Here is a 15,915-nt window from a genome sequence, read left to right as displayed (position 1 = left end):
TAACACTAACACTAACACTAACACTAACACTAACACTAACACTAACACTATCACTAACACTATCACTATCACTATCACTATCACTATCACTATCACTATCACATCACTATCACTATCACTAACACTATCACTATCCACTAACACTATCACTATCACTATCACTATCACTAACACTATCACTCACACTATCACTCACACTCACACACTCACACTCACACACTCCGTCTGTCTCTTACATTTCGTCTTCTCACTTTTTTTCTCTCAGTCTCTTTGTCGATCCGCTATCTTTCTTACTACTACTTCTTCTTCTTCTACTCCCTCTCTCATTCGTTCTTATTCTGTCAAATTTCCTCTCTACGTATCCTTGCCTCTTCACCTTCCCTCCTCCCTCCTACTTCCTCCCTGTCTCTTTTCTTTTGCCCCGCTCTCCCCCCCTCTTTCGCCTTAGATGCTTCTATATCCTCCTCCTCCTCCTCCCCTTCCTCCATCTCTTCTCTCTGCATCCTCCCATGCTTCTCCTCCGCCGCTCGAATCCATCTCTCCCCCAATAGAAGCCCCATCCCTGCCTCCTTCCATGCAGAAAGGCTCTGCATCCTCAACATGTATGCTGCCATGTCTCTCCTTCACTACAACAGATCTGGCCACCACTTGAACGTCGTCGACTTGGACTATGCCAACAAGCACAAACGTACCTCCGGTAAGCCCTCTCTTGACCAAGACAAGTCTTGGTCTGGCACTATCCACGTCGGCTTCCCTCCCCCAAAAAAAGGCTCTAGTCATCTTTGACACCGGCTCCTCCGACTTTGTCATCGACAAGTCTCTCCCCATCAATAACCTCAACGAGCCCTTCGACTTCTCTTACTTCAACAGTGGCTTCGACGTCAAGCAGGACCCCTTCGTTTGGGCCGCCAAGAAACAGCACCTCATCCAACCCAGCTCGTTCCAGTTCACCTTCCGTCACGGCGGCAAGGCCTCTCTCAACATCGGCTTGTTCAACCCCGTCAAACACGCCGGCCTCATCTCCTGGGTCGACAAGAACTCTGACAAGACCTTCTGGCGAACCTCCGTCGAGCTCAATAAAAACAAGAATCAAAACGCTATCGTCTGAATGACTGCATTCTCGGCACTCCCTTCATGGAGCTCGGCTCAGTCATCTTCAACTTTGATCTTCGCCGCATGGGCTTTGCCAAGACCCGCTAGTCTCCTCCGCCCTTCTCTTTCCGTGGTGTTCTCCTCTTCCTATGGCTCTTCTGGCCCACCGCCCCCTCATACCCTCTCCCTCGTCTGTCCCTAGCATTTGTATAGTTCTTGTGTTTTCGTGAAATGGTTCAGCTTTTATGCATCTCTCCGCTACCTAGATAGGAAACACTACTTGTGTGACGCACTGCATCCTGGCATCCTGGTGCCCAATGCCCAATGTCCTCTTTCCCCCTTTCGTCCTGGCCTCTCCACTTCCCCACACTCTCGTCCCATTTCAATGAAATCATCAAGGCGCCTGTTTCCTCCTCCACTCTGTCCTCCTACCCTCTTGGCTTCCGACCACCTGCCTTTCCCTTGACCTCAGTCGTTTGTCTATTCCCTGTCGTGTCACGTTCCTGTATCATACTTCCTGTCAATGACCCTCCGGTCTAGGCCGCCCTACCTGTCCCAGCCTGCCTTCCCCTTTTCTCCTCTATCCAAGTACACATACATGCACATACGTATATATGTAATGCATACATATATAGTTATATATGTATATATATGTGCCTTTTCATCTTTTCATCTCATTATTTTCTTTATACAGTGTATATCTTGTCTATCCTACACATCTTCCTCCAAACGCTCCGTTGTCCATCTTAAATGCCACAGCACCTTTGATGTTGCTCCGCCTCACTTCATCCAGCTGAATCACATCATGATTAAACTCAACTTGTCCTTGCAGCTTTTGGCCCTGCAGTGGTGCATGCCATACAATCGACGCACATCCTTCGCCTGCGTTCGTCGCTGCCATCCATTGTCCCTCCATTTTCTTGGTCGCTCCCTCCTCGCACTTCTCCAGCCGCAGTGCCTCGTCTGCCCCAACCGTCACACACAGGCTCGGGTCTTCCTTCAGCCTCAGTTGTCCAAACGATTTGTCGTCGTCATCCTTGCCCGGGTAGTAGTTCTCCGCTGGCTTCTCACATTCATAGAACTGCACCACCTGTCCTGGCTTGTCCGACGTTGCCAGCACTTCGCCCTCGCGTCCTTCTACTCCTCTAAATGCAAAGTATTGCCTCTCGGTGGCGGAGCCAAAGTGCGCCCGCGCTGCCAGCGGTCCTGGCGCGTACTTGGCTTGGCACTTCAGGCCGTCCCTCTTTGCAGGTACCGCACTCACCAGGCTGCTAAACGCCAGCGCAGAAAGAATCGTGGCTGCTGCAATCTTCATGTCTTGGTACTTGGTTCTGGTAGTTGTTCGCTCAAGTCGTCGCGTTCCCCGGTACTTGTGATGTAGGGTCGCTGATTGACATGCCTCTTTTTATGCGTTCGAACGTGGCGGTAATACTACGGACTTCCGCTGTCGTTCGTCCTCCTCCACTTATTCAGGCGTGTCGTCCTACCGGTCCATGCAACTCCGGTGTCAAAAAAAAAAATCCCCGCGCCAGCGCTTGCCTACGTTGTCGCGAGAGCTCACTTTGGATATTTGGTGCGTCAAAGTTACCCCTGTCGTACTCTGTGGGCGGCCAGTCCTTGTCTTTGTAGCTCCTTTCTTTTAGAACAATGAATTTCGCCAGAGGTAAGTATTTGCTTTCATGCAAAAAAATGGTCCCATTTTTTTCAGAAAGCTACTCTGAAAACACTGAAGGTGAAGGCGCACGTCCACTCAGTCGCCTCTGTGCCTCGGACGTAGTAAATAGCGCACCGACAAGTGACCGTTCGATCGTCGTCAACGGATTGATAACACTGTTTACACACACACACGCGCAAGACAGCCCATAGTACTTCAGAGCAGTATTCACTGTGAGTAGCCACATTGCCGCTTGGGCACTCAAAGCTTGATGGTCCTCTTACAATAGATGCATTCCATCCCTCATTACATCTTCTAACAACTTATATCAGCAATGTACCTATTTTCCGGGTTCTACTGGGTTCTTGTATACACAAGTAGCGTCCAGGTTCCCCGTCATGAGATAGCTCCGAGAACGATGGAAGTAGCTCACCTTGTCACTCTTATCGTAACCTAGACCGCCTTCCGTGTCAAACGCCACTCCATCCGGTCCATATGACAAGTCCATAATTTCATCATGTTCATAGCCCACCTTAGAAAGCGGCACCGAACAACCCTTCCGTTCCTGATCGCCAAGCCCAAGCTCAAACCATTGTTTTCGAAGCTCCATGCCTCCCTCAGCACAATCTTCCAGTGTCACCTTCTTCTCCACATTCTCCGGTACTTGCTTGTCCCTATTTTCAAGCGATCCATCAGGCGACATGTCCCGCTCTCGAATAAACGAGTTGGTCAAACACTTCTTTCCGTCCTTTGTCTTTACTACTCCTCCTCCTTTCCCGAATTTTTCTGGCGCCTCACATTCGTAAAAGTCGTACTCTTCTCCAGGCAAATTGCTCTTTGCAAGCTTTCCATCCTTCATGTGGTAATATTGCGTCCAGCCAAACCCAACATGGCTGTCAAGAATTTCCGTGTCCTCCCATGTTGCCAACACACCCGTTGCATTCTTGTGGCACTTTAGCGCATTCGCTGTGTTTAGCGCCGCGGCTGCAAGTAGAATCGCAATCGTCGATGTCTTCATATCTCGTGTAGTGCTACGGCATGCTGGGGCTCTTGACCTGCCCTTTTAAGCAGGTTTGCTCTCCACTTCGAACTAAGCCCCCCGGTCGCAACTCCTACGTCGATCCGGAACTCCGTGTACTTGTTCATGCGGTCTCCGCTTCCCTCTCGCACGTGCCATCGGCTTTTGCGCCAAGTGTGCTCCGTGTGCCATCTCCGCAAGCACGGATGTATAAATGCATCTATCATATGCTTCTACTTTGTGGAAAGTTTGTAGAGAATGAGCTCGTATCTGTGTTATGTTTGCATTTTTATTAGTCTTCACTCTACGCTTGGTTCATGTGCGACAAAACAATTCACTTGATGCAGTGATCGAGTGATGTTCGTTTCATGCGTGAGTCAAATCCCTTGTTTTATAAGAGTCTGTGCCCAGTATTCTTATAGCCAAGTGCATGCGATTGGCAGTCTCCTTTTCTATCGCCATAATTCTCTCTTCCTCTTCTTATCATGCACTTCCAATTCACAATCTTTCTGTCTATTCTCTCTTAAGCATGTATCATGCAGCTTTCCGTTAATCGTTCTTGTATCCTCCCTACCTGGGCTTTTGTGAATAACCTTCTCTAATTCTTCTCGTCCTTTAATACCATAGCTTTCCAAGTCCCCATGCCACTCTCTCCATTTTTCTCCAGCACTACCTTCTCGACTTCAGCACTTGCCCGAATTCTACCCATGGAATTGGCTTTCGTGCCCGAATGAACGCATGCGTATATCACTTCTTCACGTCTATAGTCTTTGGCGATCTCATCATATTTGAATTTCCTCCAAGTTCAATTTTTTAATCCGCCTCGCATGTTTGAGAGCCACATTCTTCTTTGGGATGTTTACTTTGACCGGCGTTCCCTTTTTCATCTTTTAAATTGCGTCCACGCAGCGGCTGGGCGATAATCATCATTATATCTTTGTTCTCATACTGCCAGCACTCTTGTTGCGTTCTCTCCTACTACTTCAGTGCATTCAACGTCGTCAGCGCCGTAATAGCAAGAGCAGTGCCAACAAACGTTTTCTTCATTCATCGTGTAGTCTAATAATTATTAGTGTCATGGTCCTGCCTTTCTATGTATTAACGGCTTACTCTCAACCTCGTTGCTGCCCATCGCACTTGCTTGGTCGTTTCTGTGTTCCGTGTTTCTCGCCTCCTCTCGCACGTGCCAGTGGCCTTTACCATCATGCTCGTTCCGTGTGTCATGATTGCATATACAAAAGTACATGTTAACATGTGTATGCTTGTGTGTGTGTGTGTGTGTGTGTATGTGTGTTGGTACGTTGGGATAGTGCTAGTGGCCGTATTCTACGATGTTGACCGTTTGTATGAGGCACGCAGTCATGCCCTCATTAACGTCGAAAATCGGTCCCTTTTTTAATTATTTTCTAAACAGCATGTGGAGACCCACCCCCCTATCAGTAGCCTCGGAAAAAAAGTATCCGAAGCACGGCGCCGAGCCAACAACGACACATGCATCGAGTGCAATGTTCCAGGCTTTCTGCCATGTATGGCAGTATAAACAACAAGGTCCCCTTAGACGACCAAAAGAAATTATGCCAAGGCAAAATGAGGAAATGATACTCTGAGAGTCGCACGTGGTGCGCATCAGCTGCATGAGCAGTGTTGTCGGGTAAGGCATCTAGCCCTCGGCATCCCGCGTAGAAAAGCAGTGCCACTACGCCTGTAATGAAGCACGAATAAGGACGACACAATACACAAAAAGATGCACTACGATGGTATAGCACAGCAAATTCGACTATATATATATATATAGACACCGTGGACATAGGTTAGCCATGCATGCAACAGCCCATCTAGCAGCGTCCGCTCACTTTCCCCAGGAACAAGGGCATATATCTCAGCCACCACGCTCACGCGTTTTTCTGCCCCAGCCAAGTCTTTTGATTCTTAGTCATACAAGACCAAAAAACACAACCACAGCGTAGACGATTGGATTCTTGGCAAAGACACGGACCAACGTCGTCTGATCAACGAGAGTATGCGCCGGACTGTACTATCGCGATACTAGACTGCACCATGCACACCCGGACAAGATCATTGAATACTAGCAGCTGGGGCATAGAGTGCACGGCATCTACGCCAGCGTCAAGGTCTCATGGTACCAACGGCATCCAGCACCACCCTTACACACTGCATAGAAGCCATACACTGGACACTATCGCATAGTCAAGCCATGAACCAGAAAAAAAAACACACTAAAACATAGTCACAATGATTTCATTAATCGTAAAAAGTAGGATCGCATCAATGGCTATAGAGGTTCATAGGACCCATATCATCAAGTTTCGATCCTTGTTTACAGGCACTCGAGGATGTTGACAGCGCAGCCACCACAGTCACCAGCGAACGAGGCGATGTCGCTAACGCAGACCTGCTCGGTCTTGTTAGGGTTCGAGGTGGCGCACTCCGTGATGCTCTTGGCGCAGGTGCCGCACTTCTTCAGGATGTCACCGCTGCCGAACTTGCAGTCAAGGGCGCCCTTCGAGTCGGCGGTGTAGCCCTTCACGGACACACGGTCCGAGGCGGCAACGAGCGAGGCAGCAGCAGCAGCGAGAACAACGAAAGCCTTGATCATGTCGAAAGATGTGTTGGTGAGGTGTGCTATGCGATGACCACCGCCGTTTTATATCCTTCTTTCGGCTTCTTCAATTTTTTTTTAACGACACGTTCATCTGCTCGTCAAAAGAAGAACCAGAGAGAACTGTCATGGGATTGGCTCAAATATCTCCGGCGCAAGAAGAATGGTTCATTATGCAAAGGAATGAAATTTCACATCTCTCTATGATTGGCCTACACAGGCACGTGTTGGGTCATTTTCACACTGTCAAAGTCGCTTTTTAAATTTTCGGCACTAGGGTTGTATTTCTCGGCATTTAGGGTTAACAGATAAAAGTCGCCCTCGATGGCCACGTGCCAATTACTGAAATACGAGGCGTGGTGCTGTGACCGGAGCATACGGATCTCCCGCATACGTGTCAAATGGTGCTAGAGGTGGATAGCCATCGAACGTAGCCGCTCTGTCCATATCATGCAAAGCGCTATCCATAGAATCTAGTCGCCAGTGCAGCTGGGCGAAGCTGGAATACAGCGACTCGGTCGTGGCATTGCCCCATACACTCACGTCTGCCATCGTATAATGTCGCCGCGCGTCATACGTATTTAACAAGGAGAGAATTGACTGAGCGATAAAATCAGCGAAAATGACATCCACATGGTCATGGTCACTGCTGGGCAACGGCACAGGCTGTGCAGCAATATAATCAGGCTGTTCATCGCTGTACGGTATAGGCGTGTGCACAGTATCATCGCCGAGACCTGAGCACGAATCTGCCGTGACGTAGCCAAGGCTCGGAGAGCGTCCACGAGATCCACCTACGAGGTGGGGCAATGCCTCGGCCATACTGCCATCCGTTCCCACCTGTTCCAACAACTCTTCGAGCCGCCGCGCTGATGCCGGACGACCACTTGGCACGGGTGACTGTGTCGACGAAGTAGACGTCGGCGAGAGGCGATTTAGCCAGTATGAATAAAACGCATGTCGGAGGTATTGATGGAATATAGGGTCCGCGTCGCCCTGGGCTGGGTGTACCGCACCAGGCTGCTCGTTATGTACTGCGCCCAGTTCATTTAGGCGATGCACAAGGCGCCGTGCCACATACCAGGGCACATCAGGCACGAACAAGAATGCATCGCGAAAGGGACTCACAATGTACTGATCATTTTTGGTAAAGGCACCAGCGAACACATCAAAGCGCTGGCTTCCGCTGTTCATAATGATCAGGCTCGATGCATTTGCGCGTGCGGGAAACGACGAACGTACGACATCTGGCAAGATGTGCTCGCTCATCAGTGTGAGCAGCGCACTAGGATCCCCATACGGAGCGCGGTCCAAGTAATAGTCGCGTGGTACAATGCCGTACACATCCGTCAAGTTCCACGCTCGAGCCATCGCATCCATGGTGGCTCGCACAAATCGACCTCGAGGCGTGGATAAGTGCCCAGCATGCACCAGGCCCGCATGAAACGCATAATTGCGTGGATTTGCATCAATGTAGCGCCGCGAAAAAGTGGGCACCGATACATTCGACACGCTCATCCAGCCGACAGTCTCGAGGTAACGCCCACTCTCCAGGGCCATCGCATGGCTATCTAGCATGCGGCAGTCTCGAACATGTGTATGTCCGCCCAACATGAGAATGGGAGTCGTAGGCCACACGGATCGAATGGCTTCATGAATCGCGTCCCAACCATCGTAGCCTGTGACGGGCATGTGCCCTGCAATCACAAAGGCATCCACATCCGACGATGCCCTCAATGACGCTTGGAACCACGCCTCCTTTACCATAGCTTTGGGGTCCTGCACGGTGATCCCAGGTGCTCCTAACTGAAAGTCAAAGAGCACACCGTATGCCTGAATAGTAAGGCGCTGGTTCTTGGTCGTAAAGCGCGTGTACCTGTGACCAATAGGACGCGATTGCGTAGTGCCAGGCAGGGTAATATGTACATTCGACGTCAGGTATCGATCGCCCCAATGCGGCACAAAGTGCTCATACACGTCCTGTGCCACACTCATATTGTATAGCTCGTGATTTCCGATCGTCAGCAAGTCATAGTCAGCCAACGCAAACACTTGATCGCTTACGTGGCCCTGGACGCCGGGACCAGCATCCGAAAGCCCGTTGCCATCATGCAAATCGCCCGTGTCCACCAGGAGCAAGTCGACCCCGCGCTCATCGGCAAGGCGGCGCATGTGCTGCGTAAATGCGATCCAGTCGCCCCAGTCGCCACTGTAGTTTGGTTCCGGGGGCGATGACTTCGTATGGCCCTGGTACCATCCGTGGATATCGGTGGTGTGAAGTACCTGGAGTTGACCCCATTCTAGCGGCCGAAGCTCGTCGTCATACCGCGGCAGGCGTCCTCGTCCATACACCTGCGCATCCCATGCGGCGCCTCGCACGAGAGTCACGCACAGGGCGACGATGCACAGCGCTCGCATCCCGCCCCAAAAACGCCCCGCGTGCCGTGGAACGAGACGAAGCGGGCCCTCCACTACAAGCCCGCGTCGTACAGATTCCGGCACACGGCCGCCCAGAACCGCTCCAGGACATCGTTAGGTGGAGGTGGAGGTGTTCTTGCCTCGATCTGCGCGAGAAAGGGAAACATGTGCAGGAGGGTGTGAGACATGCGTTGGGCCGACGTTGCCTGGGAGTCCGGACGGCCGTGACCGAGGGAGCCTTCCAGGGGCTGGTCACCTGTCAAGTACTTGAACAGCATCCGTGAGTCATCCTGAGACGTGCCGTGGGAAGCGGGCAAATGGGACGAGATCCATTCGGCCAGCATCCTGGCGACCTTGGATGTCTCGCGCGCGTCGGCGCCTTTTACGTACACAGATGACATAGCATAGGCGGCCGCTGTGACGGGTGTCTCTGGACGCTCCTTGTGAGTGGTCTCTTCATAGTCGCTCAGTGCCGCTACGCGCCAGTCCCACTCGGGGTCGTCGGGCAAGACGGGCGGCTTGGCTTGGCGGGACCGTGGCAGCCATTGGTTCAACAAAGTCCAAAGTCGTGACCAGGGTGTGCGCGCATTGTCTGGTGCCTTTGGCGGCTTGCGGGCAGGCCGGAGTCGCCGTGGCCCGCCCGGCCCGCGAACGTCCCAGTGATCCCAATTCTCGATCATGCCGAGAAACTCGCCCCATCGCGCGCTGTTCACACTCACGAGACCATCACTACCCGTGTGCGACGTGTGCCATGCAGCGTAGCTACCATCGGCATCTGCACCGCATGTGCCTGTAGCCGCGGCCTTGTCGAGAATGAGCTTGGGGAGCCAAAGTGGGTGCCATATGGGTATGCTTTTCGTGCGCGTCGCGATACTAAAGTAGCGCACATGGGGCTGATCAGGGACGGTGGGATTGAAGAGACGCGTCATGTACCGAGTCGATAGCATCGCATAGGCCGGCTGATCAAAGATGGACAGTATGTACGAAGAAAATGAGCTCGACACATGCGACAAGGCACGGCGCAGGGAGTTTCGGTCTTCGCTCGTTTTCGCATACGTCAGCAGCGGTGATTTCAGGCTAAACGGCGCGCGCGTAGGTAGGTCGTCCGGCACCGTCTTGGGCTCCGCCTCGCGCATCATCGAGTCCATGAGCTCCAGCCCGACGCCAATATTCTCGTTGCACCAGTCCATAAAGGGACTACCGCGGTGCGGCGTCGCGACCGTCGTCAAACTCACGGGTGTGTATTCTTGCGGCTGGATGTGGGAAATGAGGTATCGTACATCCAAGCCGCCCATCGAATGACCCACAAAGTTGAGGCGCTGGCCACGCGGAAAATGCTGGCGCACAAGCAGCTTGTGCAGTGTCTCGGCGCGCTCCTGAATCGAGCCCGTAGGCGGCACGGCAAACACGTAGACTTGCGCACCCAGACGCTGCTGCAGCACGTCCAGTGCGGCTGACCAGTAGTGGTACTCGAAACCCATGAAGGGACCGCGCACGTCAAAGCCGTACAGACCATGGCACAGCACGATCGGGTAGCGAGGTGCTCGCGGTGGGTCGAACAGGTGCGGATGCTGCATCAGTGCTTCCAATCGGCTCCCTGGCGTTGCATACGGCATGCGCTCGTCCTTTGCGCGCTCGGGGCGTGGCGGTCTTTTTATCGCGGCGGCCGGCCGCGTGTGAAAGGCGCGGTGCACCGCGCTCGGCCCACCGCTTGGACGCCAGCGGCGCATGGGATCGAGGTGTGGTGGCACGTGGTGGCAGCGCGCCCCACCGCCTGGCTCCCCGATGAGCCCGATCTCTCCCTGCCTCCATGCTGCGATGGCCTGGGCTGCTGCTGTGGAGCGTGGGGTCGGGTGCCGGTAGGGCTGCCGAGGCGGTGTGCGAGCCGATGCCGCCGTCGCTCACGCCCAGGGAAGCGTGTGCCTTTATCCAGGATACATGCCGCCCTTCGTCAGCATACGTACATTTGGCCCTGTATTACTGCTCTGATGCGTGGAGTACGTCGGTGCTGGCATCGACCGCTGTGCATATGGGCGTGACGCTGCTACTCACTGTATGGCTGCTGGCTCTGTTCAGTGTGCTGGGACTCGTCGCGAGCGACTTTTTCTGCCCCAACTTGTCGTCCATGGCCACACGATGGGGGCTGAGTGATAATGTCGTGGGTGTCACCCTCCTGGCGCTCGGGAATGCGTCGCCGGATGTCGTATCGACGTTTCGTGCGATGCGAAAAGATGCTGGATCGATGGCGTTGGGTGAAATTATGGGCGCCGCCGTATTCACCGTCGCGATCGTGTGTGGCTCCATCATGGTGCTGCATTCTTTCCGCCTCGATCCGTTCGTGTTTGTGCGCGATGTCGGCACGTACATGCTGGCTGTGGCTCTCTCGCTGTACTTTCTGCATGACGGCTCTCTCAGCGTGTCAGAGGGCATGTGCATGCTGGGGCTCTACCTTGTATATATCGGGACCGTAATTTGGTGTGATACCCCGCCCCAGCGCACGCCTGAGCATGATCCGCTGTTGCCGGACGCCACGCATGCGCATCACTCTGTGCTCTCGGCAATACGCGTGCGTGACATGACAGCGCATTCGGATCCTGACCTGGCATCGAGCGTCCTTCGTTCGCCGCGGAACGAGCCTGCGCGCGCGGAGCCTCGAGCTGATGCCGCTAGGCCCGCTTCCCTCGCGCCCGTTGCATGGTGGCGCATTGCGTTCGTGGCGCTGTGCCCTTCGCTCGTGCACTGGTCGGACAAGTCGTGGGGCCATCGTCTGGCGAGTGTGGCGTATGCCCCGGCGCTGCTGGTGCTGCGGCTGACGGTGCCGCTGGTCAGTGCGGACGAATATCAGCTGCATGCGACCCTGCAGGCCATGCAAGGGGCCGCTGATGAGGGCACGACACAAGCGCTGCGTGCCGCTGTGTGGGACGAGGCGGTGGCGGTGCTGGACACGCCCGGGCCCCTGGTGCCTACGGGCGAGCGCGTGGCGGCCGATCACTTTTTGCTCAGCGTACAATGCACCGGCGTGCCAGTGCTGGTGTTGTGGATGTATGACGCGCCGCTCTACTGGGCGATCCCGGGCACGATCGCCGGCGTGTGTTTGTGGCGGTACCTGCGTGCGTCGCCGAGCCGCGATGCGCCTGAGCAGCTGCAGCGGTATGCTGTGCTGCGCCATGCGCTCGGCTTCTTCACGGGGCTGCTGTGGATTGTCGCCAGTGTGGATGGCGTCCTGGCGGTGCTGCGTGCCTACGGCTATATTTTCCACTGGAGCGAAGCCGTGCTGGGGCTGACCGTCTTTGCCTGGGGCAATTCGCTGGGCGACGTCGTGACGAACTTGTCGATGGCCCGAGTAGGGCGTCCGCACATGGCGCTGACGGCGTGCTTCGCGAGTCCGCTGACGAATCTGCTGTTCGGCGTGGGCTTCGCCACCACGTGGCTCACCCTCCTGCATCCGACGCACGAAGCGTACCGCATCGCATGGAGCCCCGTGCTTGCTCTGAGCTGCGTCGTGATGCTGTGCATGCTGCTGGTCATGCTCGGCACCGTGTCTCTGCACGGGTTCCGGACGAGTCGGCCGTTGGGCTATGCGCTCCTTCTGACCTATGTGGGTGTCATGATGGGCAGCCTCCTGCTGGAGGTTACGCATACTTGACGCGTGCCTGGTACAGCGTGCACGGCACGGGGGCGGATGAGGCGGGTGGCGTGAGCTGGCCGTGCAAGAGCACCTGTGCATGCGTCGAGCTCCAGCGCGCGCGCAGACTCCGGCCGTGCTTGAGCAAGAGGCTCTCGATACCACTGGGGCTCGTTGCGAGCGGCGCAATGAAGGGCACGAGCTCTTCTCGTATCCACTGCGGGCGCATCAGAAAGAGCTCTTGGAAGCGCTGGGCGGGGGCTGTCGGTAGCCACGTATGAGAAAAAGACTGGATGGTCATTGTGTCGGCGAGCGCGAGCGCCGCGGGCGTGGGCGGCAGGGGGGTGTGTGGGCTCGATTCTGTCATGGTGGCGGGGGGTGGGTATAGGAGATAGTGTCCCTGGAGGTGAGTGGACGGGACGTACCTGCAGCAATGTCAATTGCACGTCGGCCTGCAGAGCCTGCCCGACTTGTTGGTGCCATGCATCCAAAAAGGCCCGGAGCGGCATGCGCTTGTGGGTCTGCAGCACATGCCGTCCCATGAACTGCACGATCGAAGCGCGCGCGAGGCTCACGTACGCGGGTGGCGTGTCGAGGGACCTCGGCACGCTCGCACAGAACCAGTCGCCCACGACGGCCTGAGCGACGGCGCGGCATGCACGCGGCGCGAGCGCATCACACATGCGGGCGAACGGCACACGGTCGGGCGAGCATGCGAATATGTCGAGGTGGGCGAGGAGGGAGCGCAGGAGGTCGAGCACGACGTCAGGCGCGACGCGGCGCCAAAAGCCATCGAGCTCGAGAATGTGGTAGGTCCGGCGTCCCTCGAGCAGTTCCGCCTCGCTCGCCTGCACGATCGACTTTACTTCCGCGGGCGTGTAGTGCCGCTGCTCGACCTCGTCGGCGGGGCCCATGTACATGTCGTCCTGCAGCAGCGTAGCCAAGCGATCGAGCAACGCACTCGTGCGCACGACCTCGAGTGTCTCGCGCACATTCTCGCGAAGACGCAGCTGCACGTCGCCGTCGAGCGCCGTCTCCACCGAGCACAGCAAACGGCTGTTGCTTTGGAGCACCTGGCGCACGGCATACGTCGCGTCCTGCGTCACCAAGACGGCCTCGTCCGAGAGACGCCCCAGGAAGTGCAGCGTCGCAGGCCCCGCTTCGATGTGCGCCTCCAACTCGGGCGGCAGCTCCAGCAGCTGGTACGTCTCTTGCGCCGGTGACGTCACCAGCGGTACGTGCATGGCGGAGGTCAGGGCGAAGCCACGTGGCGTTGCGCCTGGCGGTGGCGGCCTACCCCTCAACTTCTTGCCTGTGTGCGATGCGACGCCGCCAGCCGCCTACGGCGTGGCGGGACAGTTGCGTCAGCTTGTCGTCTGACGAGGAAGAAGAGGACGCCGTGGTCGCAGACGGACAGGGCGTGTGGGACCATGCGTTCTGCGTCGTGTGCAACTGCCTCATTGAATCAGATCAAGCGTCGGGCCCCGACGAGGCGGACAGGGCGGTGGAAGAGCACGACGAAGTGTGGGAAGCCGCGGCCCTGTCGTCTTTGCGACGACATCGCCTGCGCAAGCACAAGGCGCACACGCCGCGCGTGTCCCCGGCTACCGCGCCGCTGTTCTGCTCAGAAGCGTGCCGGCAGCTTGACCAGCAGCGCAGCGAGGGACTGCGCGAGTTTCTGCACTATGTGTCGCGCACGCCATCGCGCGCTGCAAAGGCCGCGTCGCTGGCACCGACGACCTCGCCGCCCTCGTCGCCTGACCTGCTCGACGCGCACACACACACGTCCCCGTCCCTGGCCACGTCGCTCTCACGCGCCGAGTACCACACTCGGCGCCAGGCGTACGACGACACCGACGACGACGCGCCGCTCTCGGCCCTGCCCGGCCCCTTGCAGGCCGCTGCGTCGCGCTCGCTGGACACGCCCTCGAATCTGACGCGGTCGCGCGTCGCCATGGTCCACGCCACACCGCGACGACGGCCGTGCACCGAGACGTCGTCCCCGCCAAAGAGCGTCGTGCTCGACAGCGCGCCACCCACACCGCCTCCTCGTCTCTCACGCTCTGTACATGCCGCCTCGCCCCTCGATCTCATGACCCCCGTCCGCCCCCATCCCGTGCCCCCAACGTCGGCTACGCACGCGCCTGTGTCGCTACCCGCTACGACGCACGTCCCTGCCTCTTCCTCGCGCCCCACGCAGCGCCTCTCGGCCAAGGCGCCCGCGACGGTCGCGACGGCTACCGTGCATGCCGCCACCGCGCATGCCCCTTCATCGTTGAGCGGCGGCGGCGGCAGCCACGATCCCGCGCCGCTGCGCCGCGCGACGTACCACGACCGGCGCGCTCGGCCGCCGCTCCTCGCACCGACTCGATCGCGCGCACACCCCATGGACGCCGTACGGCGTCCGTCGCCGGCCCGCAGCAAGCGGGCGTCGTCCGGCTCACGATCGCCGTACGCCTCTACCAGTCTGCCCAGCACGAGTCCCCGACGGCCCGGACTGGGATGGAGTGCTCTCCCGCCTCCGAGGGATGACGACGAGCCACGCACGCGGACATGGAGCCAGGACGTCGCCGCAAAGGGCACGCCGATGTACCCGATCCTACAACTCCCTCACGACGACGTCATCCACGACAAGTACAGCCAGTACTGGCCCGCGCCGCCTCAGGCACCTTCCCTGCCCTCAGGCTCGCTGCCGCGTGGGAGGCATCGAAAGAGCTTGTTCCACTTTGCTACATAGCTAGTCCGTTTCACGAAGCCAGCCACGGAGTAACAGTCCCTCGACCTCGTCGCGGCGCACATGCAGGCGCTCGCCAGCGCGCAGGTGCATCGTGCCGCGCTCCGTCTCGACATGACTCACGTTCCGCGTCACGAGCACCGACAGCATGACGTCCTCCGGCGGCCGGATCGCATTCGGCGCCACCGACGAAGCGTGCGCGCGAAAGTCCGAGCCGAGGGCCTCACGCGCATGAGCGGGCGAGATGCCCTGCGTGATGGGCCATGTCACATCGAGCACGTCCAAGAACGCATCCTTGTACAGCGCCACGAGCGCAGCATACGAGCGCAGCCACTCAAACTCCGTAGGATCGAGCAACGTACGCAGCGACGCGCGCATCCCCTCTGGCCCCTCGTCCAGGACGAGCGATAACGACCCCGCCTTGTCCCATACGCGCGCACGCAGCCAGTCGAGGCGCTGGCGGTGGTACGCAAGCAGACAGCGCTTGTTCCGGTACGCCTGCAGGTGGTACGCCACCAGGCGTGCGGCCAGCGCGGCATTCGGACGCGCCTGACCGGATGCCTGCTCCGCTCGCGCCAACTCGGCCATCGGCGCCAGCTCCGCATGCAGCTGCCGCGTCTCTAGCATCACATGTCGCACGCGCTCCGTATGGTACGCCCGCAACGAGCCCGTCGTCTGGCTCAGCTTGGCCTCCTGGACCAGCTGCAGCGCGGCCTCCGACGGCATCTCGGCGTGGAGGCAACCGGTCGTTCGT

The 15,915-nt window shown here is 57.1% G+C and overlaps 9 protein-coding genes across 9 annotated transcripts; 2 read left to right on the top strand and 7 right to left on the bottom strand.

Annotated features, from left to right (window-relative positions):
* Window positions 1-1,798: 1,798 nt before the first annotated feature.
* MRET_3769 (uncharacterized protein) lies at window positions 1,799-2,407 on the bottom strand (the record flags this gene model as incomplete). Its single annotated transcript, XM_027630396.1, has 1 exon — window positions 1,799-2,407. One exon carries the CDS (start codon window positions 2,405-2,407, stop codon window positions 1,799-1,801), a length of 609 nt encoding a protein of 202 aa, XP_027486111.1.
* Window positions 2,408-3,086: 679 nt separating this feature from the next.
* On the bottom strand, window positions 3,087-3,764 carry MRET_3768 (uncharacterized protein; the record flags this gene model as incomplete). The annotated part of the gene is made up of 1 exon (XM_027630395.1): window positions 3,087-3,764. The coding sequence occupies one exon, from the start codon at window positions 3,762-3,764 to the stop codon at window positions 3,087-3,089; it is 678 nt and encodes a 225-aa protein (XP_027486112.1).
* A 2,338-nt stretch (window positions 3,765-6,102) lies between these two features.
* Window positions 6,103-6,381, bottom strand: MRET_3767 (uncharacterized protein; the record flags this gene model as incomplete). The annotated part of the gene is made up of 1 exon (XM_027630394.1): window positions 6,103-6,381. The coding sequence occupies one exon, from the start codon at window positions 6,379-6,381 to the stop codon at window positions 6,103-6,105; it is 279 nt and encodes a 92-aa protein (XP_027486100.1).
* Window positions 6,382-6,723: 342 nt separating this feature from the next.
* Window positions 6,724-8,802, bottom strand: MRET_3766 (serine/threonine-protein phosphatase; the record flags this gene model as incomplete). Its single annotated transcript, XM_027630393.1, has 1 exon — window positions 6,724-8,802. The coding sequence occupies one exon, from the start codon at window positions 8,800-8,802 to the stop codon at window positions 6,724-6,726; it is 2,079 nt and encodes a 692-aa protein (XP_027485881.1).
* Window positions 8,803-8,855: 53 nt separating this feature from the next.
* MRET_3765 (triacylglycerol lipase) lies at window positions 8,856-10,532 on the bottom strand (the record flags this gene model as incomplete). Its single annotated transcript, XM_027630392.1, has 1 exon — window positions 8,856-10,532. One exon carries the CDS (start codon window positions 10,530-10,532, stop codon window positions 8,856-8,858), a length of 1,677 nt encoding a protein of 558 aa, XP_027485858.1.
* Window positions 10,533-10,612: 80 nt separating this feature from the next.
* Window positions 10,613-12,448, top strand: MRET_3764 (solute carrier family 24 (sodium/potassium/calcium exchanger), member 6; the record flags this gene model as incomplete). Its single annotated transcript, XM_027630391.1, has 1 exon — window positions 10,613-12,448. The coding sequence occupies one exon, from the start codon at window positions 10,613-10,615 to the stop codon at window positions 12,446-12,448; it is 1,836 nt and encodes a 611-aa protein (XP_027485860.1).
* Window positions 12,435-13,671, bottom strand: MRET_3763 (sister chromatid cohesion protein DCC1; the record flags this gene model as incomplete). Its single annotated transcript, XM_027630390.1, has 2 exons — window positions 12,435-12,827; window positions 12,853-13,671. 2 exons carry the CDS (start codon window positions 13,669-13,671, stop codon window positions 12,435-12,437), a joined length of 1,212 nt encoding a protein of 403 aa, XP_027486160.1.
* Window positions 13,672-13,748: 77 nt separating this feature from the next.
* MRET_3762 (uncharacterized protein) lies at window positions 13,749-15,164 on the top strand (the record flags this gene model as incomplete). Its single annotated transcript, XM_027630389.1, has 1 exon — window positions 13,749-15,164. One exon carries the CDS (start codon window positions 13,749-13,751, stop codon window positions 15,162-15,164), a length of 1,416 nt encoding a protein of 471 aa, XP_027486134.1.
* Window positions 15,165-15,887, bottom strand: MRET_3761 (GINS complex subunit 1; the record flags this gene model as incomplete). Its single annotated transcript, XM_027630388.1, has 1 exon — window positions 15,165-15,887. The coding sequence occupies one exon, from the start codon at window positions 15,885-15,887 to the stop codon at window positions 15,165-15,167; it is 723 nt and encodes a 240-aa protein (XP_027485791.1).
* Window positions 15,888-15,915: the final 28 nt, after the last annotated feature.

This window comes from Malassezia restricta, chromosome VI, assembly GCF_003290485.1.
Source record: "Malassezia restricta chromosome VI, complete sequence".
NCBI classification, from domain to species: Eukaryota; Fungi; Basidiomycota; class Malasseziomycetes; order Malasseziales; family Malasseziaceae; genus Malassezia; species Malassezia restricta.
Note: the sequence above shows the minus strand (reverse complement) of the source record. Positions and strands in the feature narration are given on the sequence as shown.